At 32.9% G+C, this 23,658-nt stretch overlaps 1 protein-coding gene across 2 annotated transcripts in view; it reads left to right on the top strand.

Annotated features, from left to right (window-relative positions):
* LOC106867886 (peroxisomal biogenesis factor 19) overlaps positions 1-23,658 on the top strand; it is a 35,481-nt gene that overhangs the window by 2,684 nt on the left and 9,139 nt on the right. Inside the window, exons 2-6 of one of the 2 annotated variants that reach the window (XM_052968264.1) lie at positions 12,641-12,759; positions 13,980-14,009; positions 18,335-18,536; positions 19,588-19,673; positions 22,324-22,521. In XM_052968264.1, the coding sequence (XP_052824224.1) occupies positions 12,641-12,759; positions 13,980-14,009; positions 18,335-18,536; positions 19,588-19,673; positions 22,324-22,521 (635 nt within the window). The remainder of the gene's footprint in view (positions 1-12,640; positions 12,760-13,979; positions 14,010-18,334; positions 18,537-19,587; positions 19,674-22,323; positions 22,522-23,658) is intronic. The other variant, XM_052968265.1, reaches the window with a different exon arrangement.

The following is a 23,658-nucleotide window of genomic DNA, read 5'->3' as shown; positions in this document are numbered from 1 at the left end:
CACACGGAACGTCAGACGAATTACATATCTAACAGTCCATATAACAGCTATAAAGTTGTTTTGTGTTGAATTAGAAAATTGTTTATAATTATCCCTCTGACCTGGCTGACAGGATCTGATGGGAGTTTTTTGTCTTTTGATTTTTAGTAGACAAGCTATATAGCTATTTGATGATATAAGAGTGAATGAAGCTTTACTTAAATTTAGTTGCTTGGATGCCATCTGTGCTTGTAAATTTTTATAGTGAGCTAAGGAAATGAAAATTTGATGAATTTGTAGCTAATGGAATTAAGAGGTGACTGAAAAATATGAACTTGTTTATGTTGAGATGAGTTGTAAGTAGATTGGGTGCTAAACATAGCAAATCGTGATGTGTAAAAGAACTGCTAATAGAGTAGCATAAGATATAAATGTCTGAAGATGGTGAAGATACATTTGGCAAAGAAGATGATGCATGATTGCAGTTGGCAATATAATGAGTGAGAATGTTTTTTTTTTGTCTCACATATAGAAAGGTTATGCTGAATATATTTTTGAGAGGGTTATGATAGAAACTTGTTTGTTGCCAGTGTTAATCTGTATAAAACTGGTAAAGGTCCAAATAGTTGACTAAAGAATTTGAGGTTTTGGAAAGACTTTAGCATACTTAGCTTGTAATCAAAGAAGTAGGGATGAAAAATAGTGAATATTGTTAAGTAAGAAAGATGTCATTTGGGGATGCAGAAAAAGATTTGCTTTTTAATGTGATGTCTAGGAAGAGGGACATAATGAGGGTGATGAGTTGTTTTGAGGATATATATATATATATATATATATATATATATATATATATATATATATATATATATATATATATATATATATATATATATATATATGTATAGTTAGTTAGGATTAACATAAAACTAATTTTGTTGAGCTTGTACCATTTAATAACATGCTACCTTGCATGCTTGATTTGGCTGGGATTTATGAATAGATGCTCTTCCTATCATCAACCATTGGCTAAATAGGGATGGTGTATTTATTAAAGTGGCATTTACACTGAAGGTTTTTTTTGTTTTTTTTTTCACAAGACAGTTTCTCCCACCTTGTATTAGTTTTGCTTCAAAGTACCTTCTCACTCAGATGGGTTACCTTTACTGCATCATGAAAACCAAATTTTGTTTTTTTGAATATATTTGGACGCCATTTTCAGAGACAAGTTATCTAAATTACAGAGTATGAGATGAGGCCTTTTTTGAAATAATGCAGATGGATAAGGAATAAGGAGAATATTGTGGAGAATGGTGAATATAAAAACAGCTCTGAATTTCATAAGATCAGATCAATGCTAAATTAAGATTACTTCATGACACTAAAGTGTACGATTGGTGAGGCTTGAAATACGTGTCAATTATAGCAAGTAGAAATGAAAACAAAATAAAATTTTTGTCGAATTTTACATATTCTTTTTCTAGTTATTAGGTTACAGCCATGCTAGAGCACCATTTTTAATGGTTTTACTTACTGTATATACACCAGTACATTGTTACTTATTCAATTGACTTTGTTAGATAGAACAGAAGAGTGACATGACTAAAATGTTATCATATGTCACAAGGCCATAAGGTATTATTGTTCAGCAAACCATTTCTGCCAACATTTATCGATATGTGTGTGTGTGTGTGTGTGTGTGTGTGTGTGTGTGTGCACATGCATGTGCATATTTGTGTGCTTGTGTGTATTTACATATGTATATGTGCATATATATATGTGTATTTATGTATATACATGTGTGTGTGTATGTATTTGTGTATATATGTGTGTGTGTGTGTGTGTGTGTGTGTGTATATATATATACATATATATATGTGCAATTGTATTATGTATGTGCCTATGTATTATACATATATATGTATATAATGTATGCAGAAGCTTGTTACATATATGCTTGAGTATGTAAATGTATGTATGTATATATATATATATATATATATGTATGTATGTATGTATGTATGTATGTGTGTGTGTATATAAGTATATAGTATATGTATATTATATATACATGTGTGTATGTCATTATTGTCATCATTTAATATCTGTCTTCCATGCTGGCATGATATATGTATGTATATGTGTGTGTGTGTATGTATGCTATTTTGTATAATCATGCATAAAGTGTGTGTGTGTGTACATATCTATATCTGATGATGGGCCTTCACATAGTTTCCATTAGAAAAACACACACATTTTAATTTCAAATCTTAATTTTATTTCAAATCTTAATTAATCACAGTTGAAGGCAAATTCTAAATTATCTTTTCAATTTATAAGTTTATCTATAACTGCCCAAAATTAATTTGCTTTCGCTCCTTAAGTTGCTGACACCTCAAGTTTAATGCAGCCTCTCAATTGTATTTCTCAATCTATGACTGCTTTATTTTCTGTAAATCATCATATTGATTAGTTGTGTCAAGATTCTCTCCTCCTCTTTGTCCCCTTCTTTTCCACTCTCTTATCTTTCCTTTCCTCTTTCTTTTTTTCATTGATCAGCATTTCATCTTAATTTCATCTGTCTTTCATCTCATTTTCTTCTCTGTTACTTTATTATTATTATTATTATTTTTACATTACCCTCTCTATAACAATGATGTCTATTTTTTCCAAAGCTGTTTGAAATCCATTTTTATCTATATTTTGTATATTCATTCCATCTATTTTCCTATAATCTTTATTATTATTATTATTATTATTATTATTATTATTATTATTATTATGTCTGGAACTCAATCCTTCTTGTTATGACTACTATGATTAATGGATTGCTTGTAGCAAATCTTATTTTATTTTATTGGTAGTGGTGGTGGTGGTGGTGGTGGTGGTGGTGGTGGTAGATCTCCACCATTCAACAACGAGGATTGGGTTGTTTGATAAACTGAATTAATGCATAAGTGGCTGAGCATTCCACAGGCACATGTCCCCTTAACATTGTTCTTCATCAGAATCAAGCAGTGTATAACAAAGTTGTACCTTTTGAATTAGAAGTATGATGCACCTGATAGATGTTTATAGTGTCTGTCGACTGATTAGTTTCACTTTCAAGGTTGACTTGAGGCTATAGAAAATGTTTACCCAAGATGCTACACAGTTAGATCAAACCTGGGACCTCATAGTTACAAATTGAATTTTTTAACCATTTGGCTATATATACTCTGCCTTCTCCATTTCATTAAATGGAATTTTTTTAAATTAGGAAAAATTATTTTGGATATTAAGACTCATTAATGATATCATGATATTTCCCTTTAAGGACTTTTGCAGATCACTGGACACAAGCTTAATACCTGTTTTTATTTCATTAAGTGGGTGAGAGACAATTCTAACCTTACATTTGATACCATGTAGATAACTCTTTTGATGCATGAAATTTAACTCAAAACTGCAAGTTAATGATGCATTCATTTGACTGGTTCTTCTGCATACAGTGGCAAATTGTTCCTACCCTTAGGTTGGTTGAACCATTTCAGTGGCTAGCTGTCTGGCAATTCTCTGATACTCTATTGATTCAGTCATTTATATTCTCTATGATGTTGATACTGATATCATGTTAGGACTGAACTTCTCTTTTCTTGAATATAATAATCATGAAGCACTACTGTAGCTGTGATATCTTGAAAAGATGATTAATGATGAAAAAGATCTTACAAAAATGAGGGCTATTGCTTTTGATCATTACTTTTAAGCCTTGTAGATTGAGGTACTATCTTTAGCTTCAGTTCTTGTCAATTCTTCAATAGACTTGTTACATTCATTCATTGATTAGCTTCTTGCAAGGTGGCTGGTAATTTCTAAATACTGTAACTACAAATAAATATGCTAATGCTAAATCATTTTTACTTTCTATTAAATTAGTTACTGATTTTTATCTAATATTGGCTTTTATCTTGGATTAATATTGGATTAGATAACACAAATGAAATATATTTTCTGTTAATTTATTATATGTATGGGTGTATAGCTATGTATGTGTATGCATTGTGCAGTCAGACATTAAAAAAAAATTGCTGTAAGCATTTTAATTCTCATTGGTTTCTTGTAATTTGAGTGAAAGCATTTTAGCTATATGATTTCTTTTATCAAAATGCACTCAGTATTCTACTAAATGATGGTTGCTGGCCGTTGCTTCTAAAGTAAATGCTCTTCTTCTTTCTGTAAGCTAAGAATAGCCCCAAGAAAAATTTTTCACACAGGTTTCCTGCCAGTCTGCCTATTCTTTTTTTTTTTTTTTTTTTTTTTTTTTTTGTGTAACTGTTTGCTCTCTTTCGAGATATTTATCATATCTCATAGAATTCATTATTTTTCATATATTTTTTTTATTGCATTTTATTATTTTTTTTTATTCTTATACTGGATTGGATGACATTATTAGTGGAAGTGTTATGCAAAGCAATCTTTACTTAAGTGTTGTTTGGAGTATTCTATTAAGCTGACTACAGTGTCTCAAGATTGCGAACATATTAGTTTTCAGTATAATGAATTAAGAAAACTATTTAGTCATTAAACATTTAAAATATTTGAATTTTTAAGAGTAGGGAAGTAACTTGTTAGGTAAAGGGAAGTTTTGATTGTTTTGCCTTGTATTGAGACATTACTAATATAAGTAAAATGGTGTGAGATTCCTGGCCTATAATCTTGTTAAACAGAGTAGTAGCAGCAACATCACCACCAGCAACAACAGTAAGAGGAAGAGGAAATTTCTCATAAAATTTTATTGCTTTTTACTGGTGCTATTCACTCTTCAGGCTTACATATGTTGGATAATTCTAGAAATTTAGATATTACAGCAAAATATCTGAATTTTTATCTTCTCTAACACTAATCACTTTTCTGCTAGTTATGTTTGATAAAACAAGAAGAGTAAAATAGTTTACCTAAAAGTAATACTGTACTGATAGGATTTTCCTTTCAGCTCATGATTGGATTAACAATTGGATTAACAATTCATCAGTCAACAATCTTTTCTCCAAAAACTTATAGGAACAAATATCACATATGTTGCACTCTCTCTCTCTCTCTCTCTCTTTCTCTCTCTCTCTCTCTCTCTCTCTCTCTCTCTCTCTCTCTCTCTCTCTCTCTCTCTCTCTCTCTCTCTCTCTCTCCTTTTTTTCTCTCTCTATGTATGTATATATCTTGTTTTGAACGTTGGGCCTCACAGCAGTGGTTATAAGTGACCAAAACCTTTGAAGATATGCTGTGCTTGAGAAGAACCAGCAAGCCAGGTGAGATCATAACTGTGGCCTATGCCAGTGCAGCATAACCGGCCCATTTAAGAGTACCCTTCAATCATTGGGCAATAAACTGCATTTACAAAGACCTGTTGAGTCAAGTGAAGTCATTGTCGTGGCCAATGACAGTACTGCCTGATTGGCACCCATGCCAGTGGCATGTAAAAAGCACCATTCAAGCGTAGTTGATGCCAGTGCTGGTTGACTGGTCCCATGCCAGTGGCACATAAAAAGCACCCACTAGACTCTCAGAGTGGTTGGCATTAGGAAGGGCATCCAGCTGTAGAAACTTTGCCAGATCAGATTGGAGCCTGGTGCAGCCTTCTGGCTTGCCAGCCCTCAGTCAAACTGTCCAACCCATGCCAGCATGGAAAGCAGATGTTAAACGACGCTGATGATGATGATGACAATGATGATCTTTTACTTGTTTCAGTCATTAGACTGTGACCATGTTGGGGCACTAGCTTAAAGAATTTAAATTGAACGAATTGACCTCAGTCTTTATTTTATTTTAAAGCCTGGTTACTTATTCTATCAGTCTCTTTTTGCTGAACTGCTAAGTCATGAGGATGTAAACACACCAGCACCAGTGGCATCGAGGGGTCAAATGGTGGTGGGGAACAAATAGACACACATATAGATATATACATATATAGAAGGCTTCTTTATTTTTTTGTCTACCAAATCTACACATAAGGCTTTGGTTGGCCCGAGGCTATAGTGGAAGAGACCTGCCCAAGATGCAACACAGTAGGGTTGAATCTGTAACCATGTAATTGAGAAACAAACTTCTTTACACACAGCCACACTTCATCATCAGCGTCGTTTAACATCTGCTTTCCATGGTGGCATGGGTTGGATGGTTTGACTGAGGACTGGTGAGCCAGAAGGCTGCACCAGGCTCAAATCTGATCTGGCAGTGTTTCTACAGCTGGATGCCCTTCCTCATGCCAACCGCTCTGAGAGTGTAGTGGGTGCTTTTTATGTGCCACTGGCATGAGGACCAGTCAGCTGGTACTGGCATCAGCCACGCTCGAATGTTGCTTATTATGTGCCACCGGCATGGGACCAGTCAGCCAGCACTGGCTTCGGCCATGACAACGACTTCACTTGGTCTCAACAGGTCTTCACAAGCGCAGTTTATTGCCCAATGATTGAAGGGTGCTCTTAAATGGGCTGGTTATCCTGCACTGGCATAGGCCATGTTTATGGTCTCACTTGGCTTGCTAGGTCTTCTCAAGCACAGCATATCTCCAAAGGCACCAGCCTGTGCACTTTTATGTGGCACCAGCACACGTGCCTCTATGTAGTACAAGCACTTTTCCATGGCACTGGCATGGGCACTTTTACATGGCAGTGCTTTTATGTGATACCAGCAACCCCAAGTCCTCAAGAGAAGGACCTCTCAACTGAGAGAGGGATGTAGAAGACATACCTGTATGTATGGACAACCACAGTTTTACTTAGGTTGACTTGTCTTCTCAAACACAGCAAACTTTGTCATCTCTGTGAGGTCTAATGTCTGAAGATACTTCCTCACCACTTCATCCCGTGTCTTCCTGGATCTGTCCCTTCCACAGGTTCCCTCTACAATTAGAGATTGGCACTTCTTTATGCAGCTGTCCTCATTCATACATATTACATGACCATACCAGCACTGTCTTCTCTCTTGTACACTATAACTGATGCCTCATATACAGTTTTTCTTTCAAAATCATTTACACTATGTTGTACATGCACACTGACATTACCTATCCAGTGGAGCATGCAGCCTTCATTTCTTTCAAGCTTTCTCATATCCTCTATAGTCATAACCCATGTTTCACTGCCATGTAGCATAGCTGTACATATACGGGCATCATACAATTTGTCTTTCAGTCTTAGAAAGACAAAAGTAGTAGCTCTCTGAACTTTGCCCAGTCTATTCTTATTCTAGTAACTGTGCTTTCAGAACTTCCTCCTCCACTGCTAACTTGGTTTCCTAGGTAATGGAAGCTATCTACTGTTTCTAAGGATCCCCCAGACATTTGAGGAAGTCGATTTTCTATACATTCTTAGTGTTTATATTGTAGCTGCACATCTGCCATACACAATGACTACTTTATGTTAACCTTCCCGTGATACTGCTGCAATGTGTACTGGGTACACCATATGGAGGATCTACCAACACCTTTCCTACATATCAGACAGGGCCATCTCTGTGAAAGGATTTGTGATTTGTTCATTTTCCTACATACAAGGACTTTGGTCTCAGCTAAATTAACTCTAAGGCCTTTCGATTCCAGGCCTGTCTTGTGCAGTTAGAATCAAACTTACTGTTTCTGCTATTAGACCAGAGATTTTGTACCATTCATTATGATTTACTTCTTCTGTATTGAGCCTTGCAGTGGAGTGGTGTTTCTTATAATTTTTTTTATTCAATATATTTGGAGTTCTGTTCTAAGTTTGTCAATTGTTGTTTTTGTTTGTTTTTTAGTATTTTCTATTGTTTTGTCTTTATCTGAATCTTTTATTTCAGTGTAATTAGTTTTCAGTTTGTCATTTCTTTAAATATGTAGAGAAAAGATTTTTTTAGTCCATGTTTCCTTGTAACATTTATCAGCTTCCTTTTCTTTAACTGTAAGTATTTTTCTAGCCCTACTATTTTTATTTTGAATTAGTTTTCTGTTGTATTAAACCTTTTCTCTTTAAGGACAGTGCTGGTGTATTCCCCATATATCAGTTTTGGGTTGGTGACTCCAGAATACTGTATATAGTTTTCTAGCTCTTCTGTCTAAGCTTTTTAATTCTCTTAACTTCCATTTCATGCCAAAGCTCTAGTTCATTACTTGGATAACTAGTGCATTTATACCTACTATCTTATTTCTGGCACTGAGTTCAGTTTTTAACATATGACTAACTCTTCTGTAGTACTCTTGCTGCCATCATTTCTGTGTGAAATATTTTATTAGTGTTTTATTTGTATGGCTTGTTCTGGTCTAATTCTTTGATTTTTATGTTGTTTTTATTGTAATCATTGTCATCATCATCATACATTTATCTTTCCATGCTGATATAAATAAGTTGGATAGATTTTCTGAGACAAAGTTTTATAGGTGGATGCCTATCCTGTTGCCAACCTGTTTAGTCACCTCTTATGAAACATAGGGACACAGTGCATGTATTCTAAACGTGGGACACTTTAATATTCTTGGTTTAAGTTTCTTTTGCATTTTCTTGTAGTAGCTGTGGCACATTTGTCAGATTCTACACTCACTTTTATGCACTGACTGAATTCATGAACAATTTTTAGTAGGTTTTGCAGCTGGATAACATTTTTTAAGTCTTCCATATAGAAGAGATGGTTTATAATTTGCTTTTAACATCTGCAACCTATGGTGGTTTTGTTTTATAGGTTTGTTAATGAGGTTAATGCTAAGCAATAGATAATGAGTCTCCTTGGAAAATTTTTCTTATGGGAATTCGGCTGTTCTTGATCATCTCTTCTTTGCTTTGTAAGGACATTGTGATTTTTCATTATGTTATATATAGCATGTCTTTTAAGACTATTTTCACATTTTCCCTTAACATATTTTAAAATCTAAGCTTTCGATCTTTCAACCTCAGCTCATTTGAATTCAGCCTTCTTCCATTCAGTTTGCCCCCATTTGGTTTTATGATCAGCAGTCATTTCCCTCTTTTTACTGTCTTCTATGATCACGTAAGTAGTTACTCTTTATAGTTGCACGTTACATTCTAATACTTTTTCCCTCCCTATAGTAATATACTATTGTTCTCTGAATGTGTAACCAACCTGTGTTAGAGAATAAATGTAATGCCTTTATGGTGTTAACAAGTTTCTTATAACCTATAATTTTGTGGGTCTCTGGTATTTTTGCTTTTTGAAAATTTATATTTTGAGAATTTATCAGCCAATCAGGTGTTGATTCTGGTTTGCTTACAACTTTATTGAATGCTGATTAAAGTATCAGCAATACTCTGAAATTTAATGACCTTCCATTCTAAGGCTGACATTTTATCTTGTCAAATAAACTTTATTGCAAATGTAACATAGGATGTTTCAGATTATTATTTTGTTTTCACTGTCTAAAGAAGTATGTTTCTTTATAACATCACCCCATGCTTATAACTACCTATTCAACTGCTGTTACTTGACCTATTCATACATAACTTACCATGTTTAAGAGTAATATATTTTTGTTGTTAATTTTAACATTTTCATCATTAGCTTTCATTACTAGTAAGTTGCTTGTAAGGTGAAATTTTTCCAGTTACCTTAAATAGCTCACCTTTTCAGAAAATGCCCTTCACTATAAATATTTACAAAAAGATTAGTGGCACCTTGCAAATCTAAGGTGGTATAATTAGATATTTCATAATATAATGGAGTCAAGGTGAAATTAAAACATACAGTGCACATGTGTCTGGATTCAAAGCATTCTCAGAATTCAGTACATACTGGCATAAAGTTGTTAAGAACCTCTAATATATTATTCATCATCTCACCAGGTCATCAATGGAGTTCTGTTGGTTCAAGACTCGCTAAGGCCAAATTCATATTCTTTTTCATATGTACTCTGTAGATTTCACTTTGTCTAAAATGTGAATTTATTGACTCCTCACTGTTTTGTAGAAAATCTATAAGATTAATATATGATTTATGACAATAAATGGAATATTAACATATGTTTTCTTTGTTTATTTAATACATGTGCATGCACAGGTAAACATTTGCTTCCATTTGCAATTTATCTTTATTACTAAAATGAAAACTGACTCATTTAATGCTCTGATTAATATTTCGAAATAAATTCAGTTCAGTCAGTTTTCAGTATGTAAAATGCCTGTCATCATCTTCATCATCATCATCACCACCACCACCACCACCACCACCACCATCATCATCTTCATCATCATCATCACCACCACCACCACCACCACCATCATCATCATCACCACCACCATCATCATCATCACCACCATCATCGTCATCTTTGTTTTAATGTTCATTTTTCCATAATCACATGAGTTAGATGGAATTTGTTGAGGCAGATTTTCTATGGTTTGGTGCCCTTCCTGTTGCCAATCCTAACCTGTTTCCAAGTGAGGTAATATTTCTCAATATTTAGACACTTTCATGGAAGATAGGAAATAAAGGACACTGTTGTACGACAGTAACACTTGTTTACATCTATCACATGATGTCAAGGCAAAGAGACACTGACTCACACACACACATATATACATATATGAAGGGCTTCTTTCAGTTTCTGCTTATCAAATCCATTCATAAGACATTGGCGCTATAGTAAATATACTTGCCCAAGGTACTACACAGTGGAACTGAGCCCAGAACCATGTTGGGAAGTAATTTTCTTAACCCTACAGTGTCTCCTGTGCCTACAATGAAATTTTATTGTAGTTTATATATTATTCCAAGATATGGAGAAAAAAATAAAGATAAAATTAAAATATTTAGTTTTTACATACTATATCAATTCCTATTTTTCCTTCAAATTTTGAGTGCATTTTTTTTATTTGGACTATAAAGTAATAGAAATTAATTTGTTTTCTTTATTGTTCTGAATATAAATATGTTTCAGTATGTCACAATAATTTTCAAATTTTTTTTGGTAAAGATTACTTGTAGAATTTTTCATAACCTATGGAATTTATCTGATAAAGATTTTTTCTTTAAACATATAAAAGGTTTTACTTGTTTTCAATATCCAGTGGCTGCTAATGAAAAACAATCAAATAAAATATGAAAGAGAAATTTTACTTTGAGAATAGAAGTATTTTATGATGCTTTCACAAACATAATAATGTCTCTAGAATTTTTGTTATCTTGAAATATTTTTATAGCTGGTGACTTTAAGTTACTAGAATAGTGCATCAAAAAGTTCCATTAATGAAAACAACCATTTAAATAACTAGGTAAAGAATTATTTTATGGCAAACATTATGTTGACAGCAGTATTACTCTGTTGATTCATTCAACATTATGATATTTGATAAATATAGCTCAACCAGAAATGTCATTAATTGTCAAATAATTTCAGTTGTTTTGATTTTTAAAAATTTATATAAATTACATCTCCCAGATAGAGAAATTTTGTAATATCTTCATTGTATCAGCTTTATTTTATTCCACTTATTTACTTTAAAAAATCAGTTTTAAGAATATTTTGACCAAAGTTGGTGAAATCATATGAAGTTGTCTGGTCTTCTTGTTCTAAAAGGAAAGCAACTTAACTTCAAATGTTGCACTAGGATTTCTCATAGATTTCAAATAACATGTATTAACAAAATCTGACTAGTTTATTAGCTTTTTATGGAATATGACTTACAAGGAATCGTGTTTATTGATTTTTTTTTTTTTTTTTACTATCAGCTGGCCCTTAAAATGCAGGAGATGGTTTCTTAAGAGCTGCTTGTTTCAAATGTTAACCATGAAAAGAGTTTGTGTGTATACCTCTTTTGAGTCAATCAATAAAATATTGGGAATACTTCTGGTACATTACAAAAAATAATTGTGATTTGATTCCAAAGAGTTCCTTTTGATGCTATAACCGTAGTGTAACTCCTAGATCTTGTGATTCCATAGCATGGTTATTATGGCTAATTTTAAGAAATAATCAATGAATGGATTACAGAAACAGTTTTATAAACATTTTATTAATAAAAGGGTAAATGAGCAAAGAGCAATACTGATTGTTAGGTTTAAAAGTTCAAAATGTAATTTCTAATTCGTGCTGTTTTTGTATTGATTTCATCTCAAAGAAATATTCTTCGTATTTTTAATTTTTGCTATTTGTTGTTGTTTTTTTCTGTGTAACTTACTGGGGAGTTGAAGTCTATGAAATGAACTAGCAAGATTTGTTATTAATCTTATTATTTTTCCTCTTAATATTAAAAAAGTTGAATTCAAGACATGGTTCTTTTTTTTTTTTTTTTCTTTTGGAGATTTCGTAAAATTGCATGAAATTTTAAAATTCTATATAAAAAGTTACATTTAAAATATTTAGAATGGAAAGAGAAAATTTTTAAGTACAGGATATGTAATGCAAAGTTATGTTAAGAATTCAACCAAGAAAGATGATATTAAAGGTTCTATTTTACTATTTACACATGGGCAAAATGTGTCTGATGGAATAGAATGTGTAGTTTTTGACAAGCAGGTTAGGAAATTAAATAAAACTAAGAACTGGTCACCAAGAAGTTAAATAACTTAAGTTTTAAATATTTAAGTCAATGAAATATCTTACATTATTCTTTCTTATGAAGTTGCTTTTGATTTTTTTATTTAATGAATACATTCTTTTCTCTAAAAAATTTCTTGATATTCTATTTATTCTTTTAATTTAATATAGGTGCATTGCAAGACTTTGAACCAGCTGCAGATACTGGCTATGCTACTTCAGCATTAGCAGATAATGATATCAATACCCAAGCAACACCTGCTGGCACAACTACTTCTGAAGTATTAAAAGTAAGTTATTTTGTTAAAAGTGAAGTTTTATAATTTTTTTTTAAGAGAAATAGATTCTCAGTGATATTAAAAGTAAGGGATATGTCCATGGCAGTATGAATTTGCAACACAATTTTTATTCTTGCTTATGATAAAATTCAAGTATTGTTTTTAACATAGCTCCTAACTGCTATCAACTAATTTGCAATGCCATGAGTTTCATATTTGTAACTTCATATGATGAAGGAAAATAAAATATTAATGTAAGTCTAATATTTTAGATAGCAATTATAGTGTTCTTGTTTTGTTGGAATACAGAGTGTGCCAGGCAACTAAGAACAAAACAAACACAAGGAGAATCAGACACCAAACAGAAGAAAACAACTTATTCCTACAAGATCAATATACACATTCAACTAGATACACCAAAGAAACAGACCATTCAACAAAACTTTCCTCAGACCCTGTATGTTCACAAAAGTGACTGCATGCTAGGATCAAGTAGCACACTTCACCCAAAACAGCATCCCCCTCGTTGGCATCACAGAGCCTCTGGTTAGTTGCCCTCATCCTTGATGATGCCTCAGACCACAGTAATACAGGATGTTCAAATCAGAACTAGAGGTAAACCACATGATGTTGGAGTTATATGATCATCAGTTCTGAATCTTACCAGACATAAATACCCTCTCCTTATCATGTTGGACTTGTACCTCCTGTCCTCAGTACTCCTATGTATCTAATCATACATCTAATAGTGGACTCTGACGACTTGATCTATCTGACAGCAACTCTCATCAATCCACTAGGGTTATCATCAATGATATTCTGGTCCTGCTGGATGAACTCAGCCATTTTGACAACATCTGACTGCTGAGAATTTTTCTCTTGGAAACAGATGACATGTCCTCACTAGAAGCCTTCAATTCTTTCCCAACTTTGAACAAAAGATGTGGACACATTCAAGAAGCTGGTCATCTCTGAGTTCTTTGGTTGGTAGCTAGATCCATGAGCATTGCATGCTGTTTCATTTCTTGTGACAGATAGGAATCTGTCCTGTCAATACACCTGAAATAGAAATGAGAAAGTTAAAACTTGACATATGTCATGTAATATGTTAGGTCATCTTCCATGTATGGCCTACTAAAGTTGTATTCACAAATTTCCAGCACATCCTGCAAATTATGCAAGATATACGATTAAGATGCAGCATTTGTAAAAATAGTGTCTTTCAATTCCAGGGAGGCAGAGACTCTGATGCTGCAAATGAGGTAATTGTATTGACAAAATATTTCCAAAATATTTCAACCATAATAGTGAATTTTGATGGAGCTGCAAAAGCTGGAGAGAATCCTGATATAATCCAGTATATCTATGAGTATTATTTAAAATAATATGTTTATTATTTCAGTAACGCATGCACAATGATATACAGTAACCAGCCAGAATTAGCCACAGCATATCTACACATGTGTACCCCAATGAATTTCTTTCTTCATGACTTTCAGAAAAATGGATATTTTTTAATGAAATTTTTTACAAATACACTACAAATGGTGTAGATTCCAATTATATTGGAATTTGTTGAGAAATAAATTTTTCCATAAAAAATATGATGTGTGTTGGTATGTATGTGTGCTATCCCACCAGTTTTTATTTTCATATTAAATTCTTACATAATTGTAATCTACACACTCTGAAAGGTGTGTGTAGATTTTAAAATATTCATTTTTTTAATGTTATGAGGTAACAAATCTGGCCTATGTTAATTTTCTCAAACTTTTCTCCCCATTTCTTCGGAAACATTTTTTTCCACAACAAATTTAGATATAATCAAAGCATATTTGTAGAAAATGTCGTTAAAAAATACCCATTTTTCTGGAAGTTATGAGGAAACAAAGTTGGTGGAGCACATTTGTGTATGTATAATCATTGTTTTAATATAAGTATCTTCAATTATAATTTTAAGAAATTGTATGTTTGTTATGGTCTTTCACAGTGATATACAATAACCGGCCAGAGCAAATCTTTCATGACCAGACTACAGTTTTTGTGCATTTTGTTGATTCTGATACTATAGGAATTTGTTCTGAAAATATTTTTACAAGGATAGTGAGAGAAGTTTCAAAAAATTCACTGAAGTTGCCTTCATTTTCTCATAACTATCAGAAAAATGGGTTTTTTCCATGAAATTTTCTACAAATAATTTTCAGAGTGCAGTAGATTACGATTATAGCAGAATTTAATATGAAAATAAGAACTGGTTGGACAACATACATACATACTGGTATGTAGCACATATGTCTACAAAATGAAACTTGAAATTTTGTAAAAAAAATTATATGTGCCAGTATGTATGTGTGTGTGCTCACCATTCTCCTTTTCACATCAGATTCTTATATATTTGTAATTTACATGCTCTGAAAAGTATTTGTAGAAATTTTCATTTAAAGATACCCATTTTTCTGAAAGTTATGAGAAAACAAAATCAACATGTGTGAATTTTCTGAAAATTCCCTCCCCACTCTCCTGAAAAATACTTTGTCACAACAAATTCTGATATAACTGAAATCTACATCATCTGCAGCATATTTGTAAAAATTTTCATTAAAGAATATCTATTTGTCTGGAAGTTATGAGAAAACAGAGTCAGTGGGGTATATTCATTGTCTATATGTTCATTGCTTTAACAAGTGATACTAAGATTACATTGCTATCATATATCTACATATCAGCTTGCTACACTTCACTCTCATTTTATATGCATCAATATATAATTATATAACTGCATGTTATATAAAAACAAAAAATATACTTCTTTCATGACAATAAAATGATGACAATAATGCAAACGAGATTGGCTCAGCTTTTCACTACACATAAATGTAAGTAGGATAACAGCATATACAATGATATTGTGTTTAGTAACATTTACTAACTATTAAAAATGCATCATAGCGTGTGTGTACATATACAGGGTGTCCCAGAATTATCTATTTCATGAAATCAGGCAAATTTTAATTAAGACTGACAGAATTTTATGTTTATTACTTAATTATGATACCAAAACAAATAGATTTATAAATCCTATTCAAAACTTTATTGAAAATTTCCAATGTGGTCTGTATCCCTGCAAATTTTGAACCTATCCTTAGCATTGCAAAACACATTTTGAAGCATTTCAGGGGTTATCTTCTGCACTACTAACTGAATGCATTCTTTAAGTTCAGCTAAACTATTGTTCTAGCCTGAGGATGGAGGTAGAGAAAATGATTGCAGCTAAATTCAAAAAAATAAAAACTGTCATGGACAGATAAGTGGGATTCAACAGGAATGAAAATAAAATTATAAAAATATAAACGAAATTAAAAGTTTATACACTTTTAATATATATTAAAAATGATAAACATAAATAAAAGTGAGTTTTTAAAAAAAATTGTCTGATTTCACTGAAATAGATAGTTAACTCTGGAACACCCTGTATATCTATCTATCTATTTATATATATGTATATATATATATATATATATATATATATATATATATATATATATATATATATATACACACACACACATATACATATTAACATTTATTGGCAGTATTTAGGCAGTAATTTTTGATTGCTTCATAAATGCCTGTTCTTTTTATATAATTGTATTTCATTTTATTGCTCTACATTACATTTTTCATTAATGATGTTCAAGCTTCATTCATGTTACATGTCTTGCCAACATTTTCCCCACAAGCATGCCATATGTGTACTTATGCCTATACACTATAGGAATATATGAAACAATATCAAACCAATGTAAAAAAATGTCTTAAAGATAGCATGTTTGCACAGGTATATATATATATATATATATATATATATATGAGCAATGCACCCAGGCAGTGCCCAGGTGTTATGACCTACTGCCACATTGTATTATTTGTTCTTTTCTTATGGGCAGAATTGGCACACAAGGAGTATGAAACAAACAACTCTTCTTTATAAACATGTTTTTTGGTCATTTTCTGATAAGCAATACTGCAGTTTCTGTTTACCAAATTCAATCACAAGTCTGTGCTTGGCCTAGGGCTATAGTAGAAAACACTTGCCCAAGGTACCATGCAGAGGGACTGAAATTGGAACTATGTGGTTGGGAAGCAAACTTCTCAACCACACAGTCATTGTTGCACCTAATATGTGTGTGTGTGTGTGTGTTAAATTGAGTATTGTGTCTGGCAGAGTTGCTTTCCTTAGCTAAAGACCTCGAAATTGTGTGACCTGACGTCATTTTTGAGGTTATTTTTGTAGTAAAAAAAAGAGTTGTGCAAAAGCTGAAAGATTACTAAATCTTTTGATACCTCATACGTCAAAATCGGCAGCTCAGTTTTCAAGTCCATAAGGATCATATGCATACACACACAAACTCTGTTTTATGTATTAAGCTATAACCATGTAACCACGGAAGCTAAAATAATGGCTTTGAAAACAGTCCCTGGGTGTTTATCTAATTCATATTAGCTTGGAAAATATATAGAAGATAGCAACAACATTTTAAGATAGAGGCCCATGGTGTAGATGAATGTTAAGAATTGATTGAGGAAATGTTCTAAATTTGTGATAAATCTTTCAGCCAATGAGCTTAGTATAAAATCTGATTTGAGAGTTTTAGCTAACCAAAGGTAGTTAAGCAGAGGAAAGAGGATCAATCAAGATCTGCCAATAAAAAATGATTGTCAACAGCATGACAGTGGTTTTCATTAACAGAAGAATTATGTTGTTTAGGTTGCAAATTTTACTATGTAAGTATTATATAAAAAAAGTCATCATTAAATTGTTTCTTGTATTTATACTAAAATTGGTTTCCTTCCTATATAGGCACAAAGTTTCAATTTTATAGGTGTAGGATGGAACTGTGATTCTTTTATAATGTATCAACTGTATTATTGATATACCTGTAATTAATTAGCTCGACCAGGAATTGAAACTAGGTCACAGACTCAATTTGGCAAGTTGGCAGAATCATTAGAGCATTAGAAAAATGCTTAGTGGAATTTCTTCTGGCTCTTTACATTCTGAGTTCAAGTTCCACCAATCAACTTTGCCTTTTATCTTTTTGGGGTCAATAAAATAAAGTGCTAGTTGAGCACTGGGGTCAATGTAGTTGACTAACCCCCTCCCTTTAAAATTCCTCACCTTGTGCCAAAATTTGAAACAATTACTTCAGTGAGTACTGCTCCTGTCAAATCTGTATATCCATTCTTCCAAATCAGGATTAATCAAAGTACTTATCTTACTACTTCTTTTGTATCACACTCCTTGTATCTGCAGATGTTTATACCTAATATTACATTATTATGGGTTTGTTTATCTGACCATTTATTTATACTTAGAGCTTATTTCATGTGGTCAAACTTAACATTGATTGTGCAAACTTTACTTACACGTTTTGTCCTTTTCATAGATGTACAGCTTTTTTTTTTTTTTTTTTTTTTTTTTAGATTAAAAGCAGAAAATAAATTCTGTGACATCCAAATGTCTTTGATATTAAAATTGTTTTGTCTTTCTAAGATGACTTAAAGTAGTGTTTAATTTCATCTTCAGAATGTCCTCCAATCGTCTTCATCAGCTTCATACATGTCTACTCCATTTAATAGTCCCAACTTGCCTCATTCTGAAAGAAGAAATGATACGGCAGGTAGGGATCTAGCTGAACAGCTTGATGAAGCTATGCATTCTTTCATTAATGAAGACCCTGTACTTATACAAAACATCGAAATCCTTGCCAAAGCAGCAGAATCTGCTGGTAAGTATGGATAATTATCAGTTAAATACTTTATTTTAATATTTTCTCATATTTTCATATTCATCTTTCAATAATTATGCAGCCATGCTGGGGCACCGGTTGATATTTAGAGGGATTTTTCCAATATTGAATGATTTGGGGAAAGAAACTAAGTAAAGTTTTAGTATGAGATTTGAGAGCAAAACTAATAAGGGCAATAAGTAGAACAGAGGCAAGGACATTAAATTGGTTTAAGTGAAGTTACTAAGTTCATGGGTGTTGAAATCATGGTGATAATAGTTAAAGAAGCTCAGAGATGATATAACTTCATGGTGTGGGTTATGAGCGTGAGTTATTCTAACAAGACTTTTTTTCTGGATATAATCTTCAGTTTGGATGAAATTTGGCAGAATTCCCAAGCAATATGCTTTTTGTTTTTAAGTAGTTTTACAAAAATAAAATGTTTTTGGATCCTAAAGCAGAAATATTTATGATAAAATATTACCTATGTTGACAGTATTGGAATTTTATGATGGCTTGTCACAAATTATTAAACCTAGCATATGTAGGCAGACATTCTAGTACCTCTGGGCTAAATTCAATAAGACTGATTCATGACATTTTGCAATATTTTGGCTGAAGATACAAGAGAAGACTAGAAGAATTTGTTTGTTCAAGTTACTTTAAGCAAGCATCACTACCAAAACTAACATCCAATTTTAGTTTCTAACTATTTAGAATACTATGTTATTTCATTAAAAGTATACATACTCAGGACCGGTCGATGTAATGTAATTAAAACTATTAAATTATATTAACTTTATACATGATAGAACAGTCAATCTCAACACACCCACCTACAAGATGTGAACATTTCCTATGAATAGAAACCACTAAAATATCTTGTAGTTGGGAAAATTAAATTTCATTCAACAGACTTAAAGGACTAATTCCATATGCCATTACTGCCTTATTATAAAATTGAAAGGTGATGACAGTTATAATAGGATAAATAATTTTTTATTGAATGTGCCCTCTTTTTACAAAAAATAATGTAACAATTTTATTTCAGGTGATTCTCCTGAGGCCCAAAAGGAATTTGCAGACACACTTGCTAAAACACTAAGTAGTTTAGCCCAAAATGCAGAAGGATTACAGGTAAATTTTTTTCTTAAAGGATCAAGGTGTAGGAGATAAGTAAGCTTCAAGCAATCTGTAGAAATTATAGAAAACAACTATCAGAACAATAGTGGTTTATTAGTGCAGAAGGTTGTGAAATTTTTCAGTATCTAAGTTGAAAAAAGTTGTTTTATAGTTCACAGTTGGCAACCAGGGCTGCCGGATATATGAATAAAAATCCCCAAATTAAGGAATGGAGTTGATAAAATCCAGGCTACATATGTTTCATAGTGAGTGGAACCTCAGAAGTAGTAATTATCCAAGTGAGATGTATACCACAAGCTACTCTTCAGGCCAAGGATATCTTGATTATATGAAGTTAGTTAAGAATTAGTCTGTATAAGATGCAGCTTCAGTTTGTGCTGGGCCATAGAAGTGCAAATATATTTCTCATGAGAAAACTTATCATTAGTTTCCTCAGAGTCTCTTCATTTTGTTTTTCCTTCCTATAGTATTAAAAAAATGGTATCCATTCATGAAGCCCTGAAATCTTTAAACTTGCTTCAGATGGTAAATCCCACACTCTCTCTCTCTCTCTGATCTTCTATAATAACCATACATCTAAACCTCTATAACTAAAACTGTATCCAAAATCTAGACTTCTTAACACAAAATGATATTTCAGCCCTAATTAGTTACTTTTCTACTCTAGGCACAAGGCCCAAAATTTTGGGGGAGGGGGCCAGTCGATTAGATCGACCCCAGTACACAACTAGTACTTAATTTATCTACCCCAAAAGGATGAAAGCAAAGTCAACCTCGGCAGAATTTGAACTCAGAATGTAAAGACAGATGAAATACTGCTAAGCATTTCACCCGGCATGCAAACGTTTCTGCCAGCTCATCGCCTTAGCCCTAATTAGTTACTAGCACACTACAACATTCAACAGTTGCTCACATATCTGGGATGTGCTGCTGATGCTGCACATCTGAAGCCATCTGTTTGCTTGATATACATTCATTCATGAAAAGACTGCTGTCATGTTTTTTTTCTCTGAACTCATGAGTTGTATACTATCTCTGCTGAAGCCCAACCAAAGCACTTACCTCTCCTCCATTGTTAATCTTGCTGTATCTTATTAAATACTAGAGACTTTGTTCAGTCACTGCCACCCATAACCACAGCACTTTGATGGTATTCTCCTTCCTTCTTTCCTACTTTTTCCCTCACAAACACCAATCAAAAGAAGTCCAAGCTGAATATTAACTGCATAAATCTTACCAGTCTAAGGTCTCCCAAGATTTTGGATGATTTCTCTCCTATTCTGACTAAATAACTGTCCAGTTTAGATACAAGGCCAGCAATTTTAAGGAGAGTTATCTAGTTAATACCATTGACTTCACTACTTGATTGATACTTTATTTTATTGATCTCAAAGAGATGGAAGGTGACCTACTTGTTAGTAGTAAGTGGGCAGTCGATTTTCTGGAGATGTCTTTAGGCTTTCTACTTGAGGCAGGCTTAAAGTATTTTGCAGTTGTTCTTCACAGAATGTTAGCTCTCTCTCAGTAATACATTTTGAAAGTTTAAGTACAAGCCTTTGATAAAATTAACTTTGGTGAAAATGGAAGAATAGATTAGAGTTCAAAGCTGGTGAGAAGTTGACAGTGAATCAAAGAATCTTGAACTCTACTTTCATTATCTTGCTGTAGATTTGGCTGTTGATAAAATATTGTCTGCTGACGTTAGTGAGCAACACATTTCAGACTTTGAAAGCTTTGTTTTATTCATTTGGACATTTCCTGATAAACAATTTCTGTATCCTAAGTTTCTGATTCTTGAAAGCTTGGAAACTGACTATGCCTACAATGATCTTGTCCACTTCATTTTTAGTTGTTTCTCTGAAGTATATTTTCTTTTGTTGTGCATGATCTGCTTAGGACTGGCAGTTAAGAATCAATCAGGCTTGTAGTGTAGGTAAGAGTATGAGGCTATGTCCAAAATGAGCTAAAGATACAGAGGTAAAGGCCAAATTTGTAAATGAAGATGATGATAAGTTTCTGAGGAGAAACAGTGATGTAAAGGTGGAAGAGGTTAGTTGATGTATGTCATTGAAAGAATTTTCTTTGATAGACTTTTTCCAAGATTCCAGGATTCTCAATGGCCAAACAGGTTCTTACAGAACATTGGAAATGAATGACACTATTTGTATGGCATTCATTTACAACTATCACATGATGTCAAGACAAGGAGATATACACACACACAAAACAGACTTCTTTCAACTTCCCTTTACCAATTCCACTTACAAGGCTTTGGTTGACTCCAAAGTAAACACTAAACCCAAAATCATGTTTCTGAGAAACACACTTCTTAACCACACAGCCACGCATGCATTAAAAAGGGATATGTATGAAATACTTTATAAATTTCTCTTTAAACTTTACCAAATTTTCATCTTTTACTCTTTCAAAATTGTTCAAAGGCTTTTTAAATTCATATTATTTATTTTTAATTTTCTATTTTATTAATAGTATATTTTGATAAATATCCAGACCACAGCTAAAAAAAAAAAACAAAAAACAAAAAAACATTTGGTGTTGAAGTGGAACTTTTTTGTGACTTTTGTATGCATTGCAATTCACTTTCAGAAGCATTTTAAAAAGAAAACTGGATTTTGTTTTTCAGGATCAGTTAAATGAAGAGGGTCTAAATCAAGCATTCAACAATCTTGGCCTAAACCCAGGTGGAGGCATTGATGGTGGAGGGAATAGCAGTGGCAGCAGTGGGAACAATCCAGATATTCTGCCTGTCATGCAAAACATGATGAAAACCCTTTTATCAAAGGAAGTTTTGTATCCCTCCTTGAAAGAAATTTCTCAAAAGGTAAACTTCCTTTCTTGCAATATTATAAATATTTTGAGAAACTGAAAGACTGTAACTGACTTTTCTGTAAAGAATTTGCTATTCTAGCAAAGGCAGAACATTACATATGCGTGTATGTAATGCCTCGTTTTTGTATAATAGAGAAGCAATAGATATTGTATATATTTTTGTGGTTATATTAAAACTGTGTTAAGACAATGGACTAGCAGAATTGTTAGTACACTGGCCAAAATGCTTAGCAGCATTTTGTCCATCTTTGTGTTCCCAGTTCAGATTCCACCAAGGTGTACTTTACCTTTCATCTTTTTGAGGTCAATAAAATAAGTACCAGTTGAACAGTGGGATCAATGTAATCAACTTATCTTCTCTCCCAAAATTGCTGGCCTTGTGCCAAAAGTTGAAACCAACCCATACTCTACAGCAGAAGTGTTAAGACCAGTTCCCCCAGTGGTGAGGAATGACCTGCTAGACTCCTGGGCTAGTACCGTGTTAAAAGTACTCGTGGTGGTGCCACATAAAAGCGCCCATGCAGTGCCATGTAAAAGCACCCAGCACACTCTGTAAAATGGTTGGCTTTAGGAAGGGCATCCAGGTGTAGAAACCATACCAAATCATACAGGAGTCTGGTGCAGCTTACCAGCTCTGGTCAAACCATCCAACCCATGCCAGCATGGACAACTGACATTAAATGATGAGGATGTATGTATATGTTTATATATATAATCAAAATAAGCAACAGGATATCCAGAGGTAATGCAGTATGATTGTTTCAAGCGACTCCATTTAATTGAACAATGCAACCATTACATCAATTCAAATGCAGAGCATAAATACATATAATTAAATTAAATTAAAACAGATGGACACATTAGTATAATTTTACCTAAAACCTCCAAGAAGGTAAGGAAATAGACAAAGAACTGTCTTCACTTCAGCTTAGAAGAAGCTACTAAGGTATTGCTTGAAACGATTGTACTGCATTACCTCTGGATATCCTGTTGCTTATTTTGATTTTAATCACCTTATTTTGAAACTGTATGGATAATACCGTACTAAATTCTGGTGCTTATATATATATGTATATGTTTATATAGATTTTTGTATATATATATATATATATATATAAAGGGAGAATTC

Source organism: Octopus bimaculoides, chromosome 5 (assembly GCF_001194135.2).
Source record: "Octopus bimaculoides isolate UCB-OBI-ISO-001 chromosome 5, ASM119413v2, whole genome shotgun sequence".
Taxonomy (NCBI): Eukaryota; Metazoa; Mollusca; class Cephalopoda; order Octopoda; family Octopodidae; genus Octopus; species Octopus bimaculoides.
Note: the sequence above shows the minus strand (reverse complement) of the source record. Positions and strands in the feature narration are given on the sequence as shown.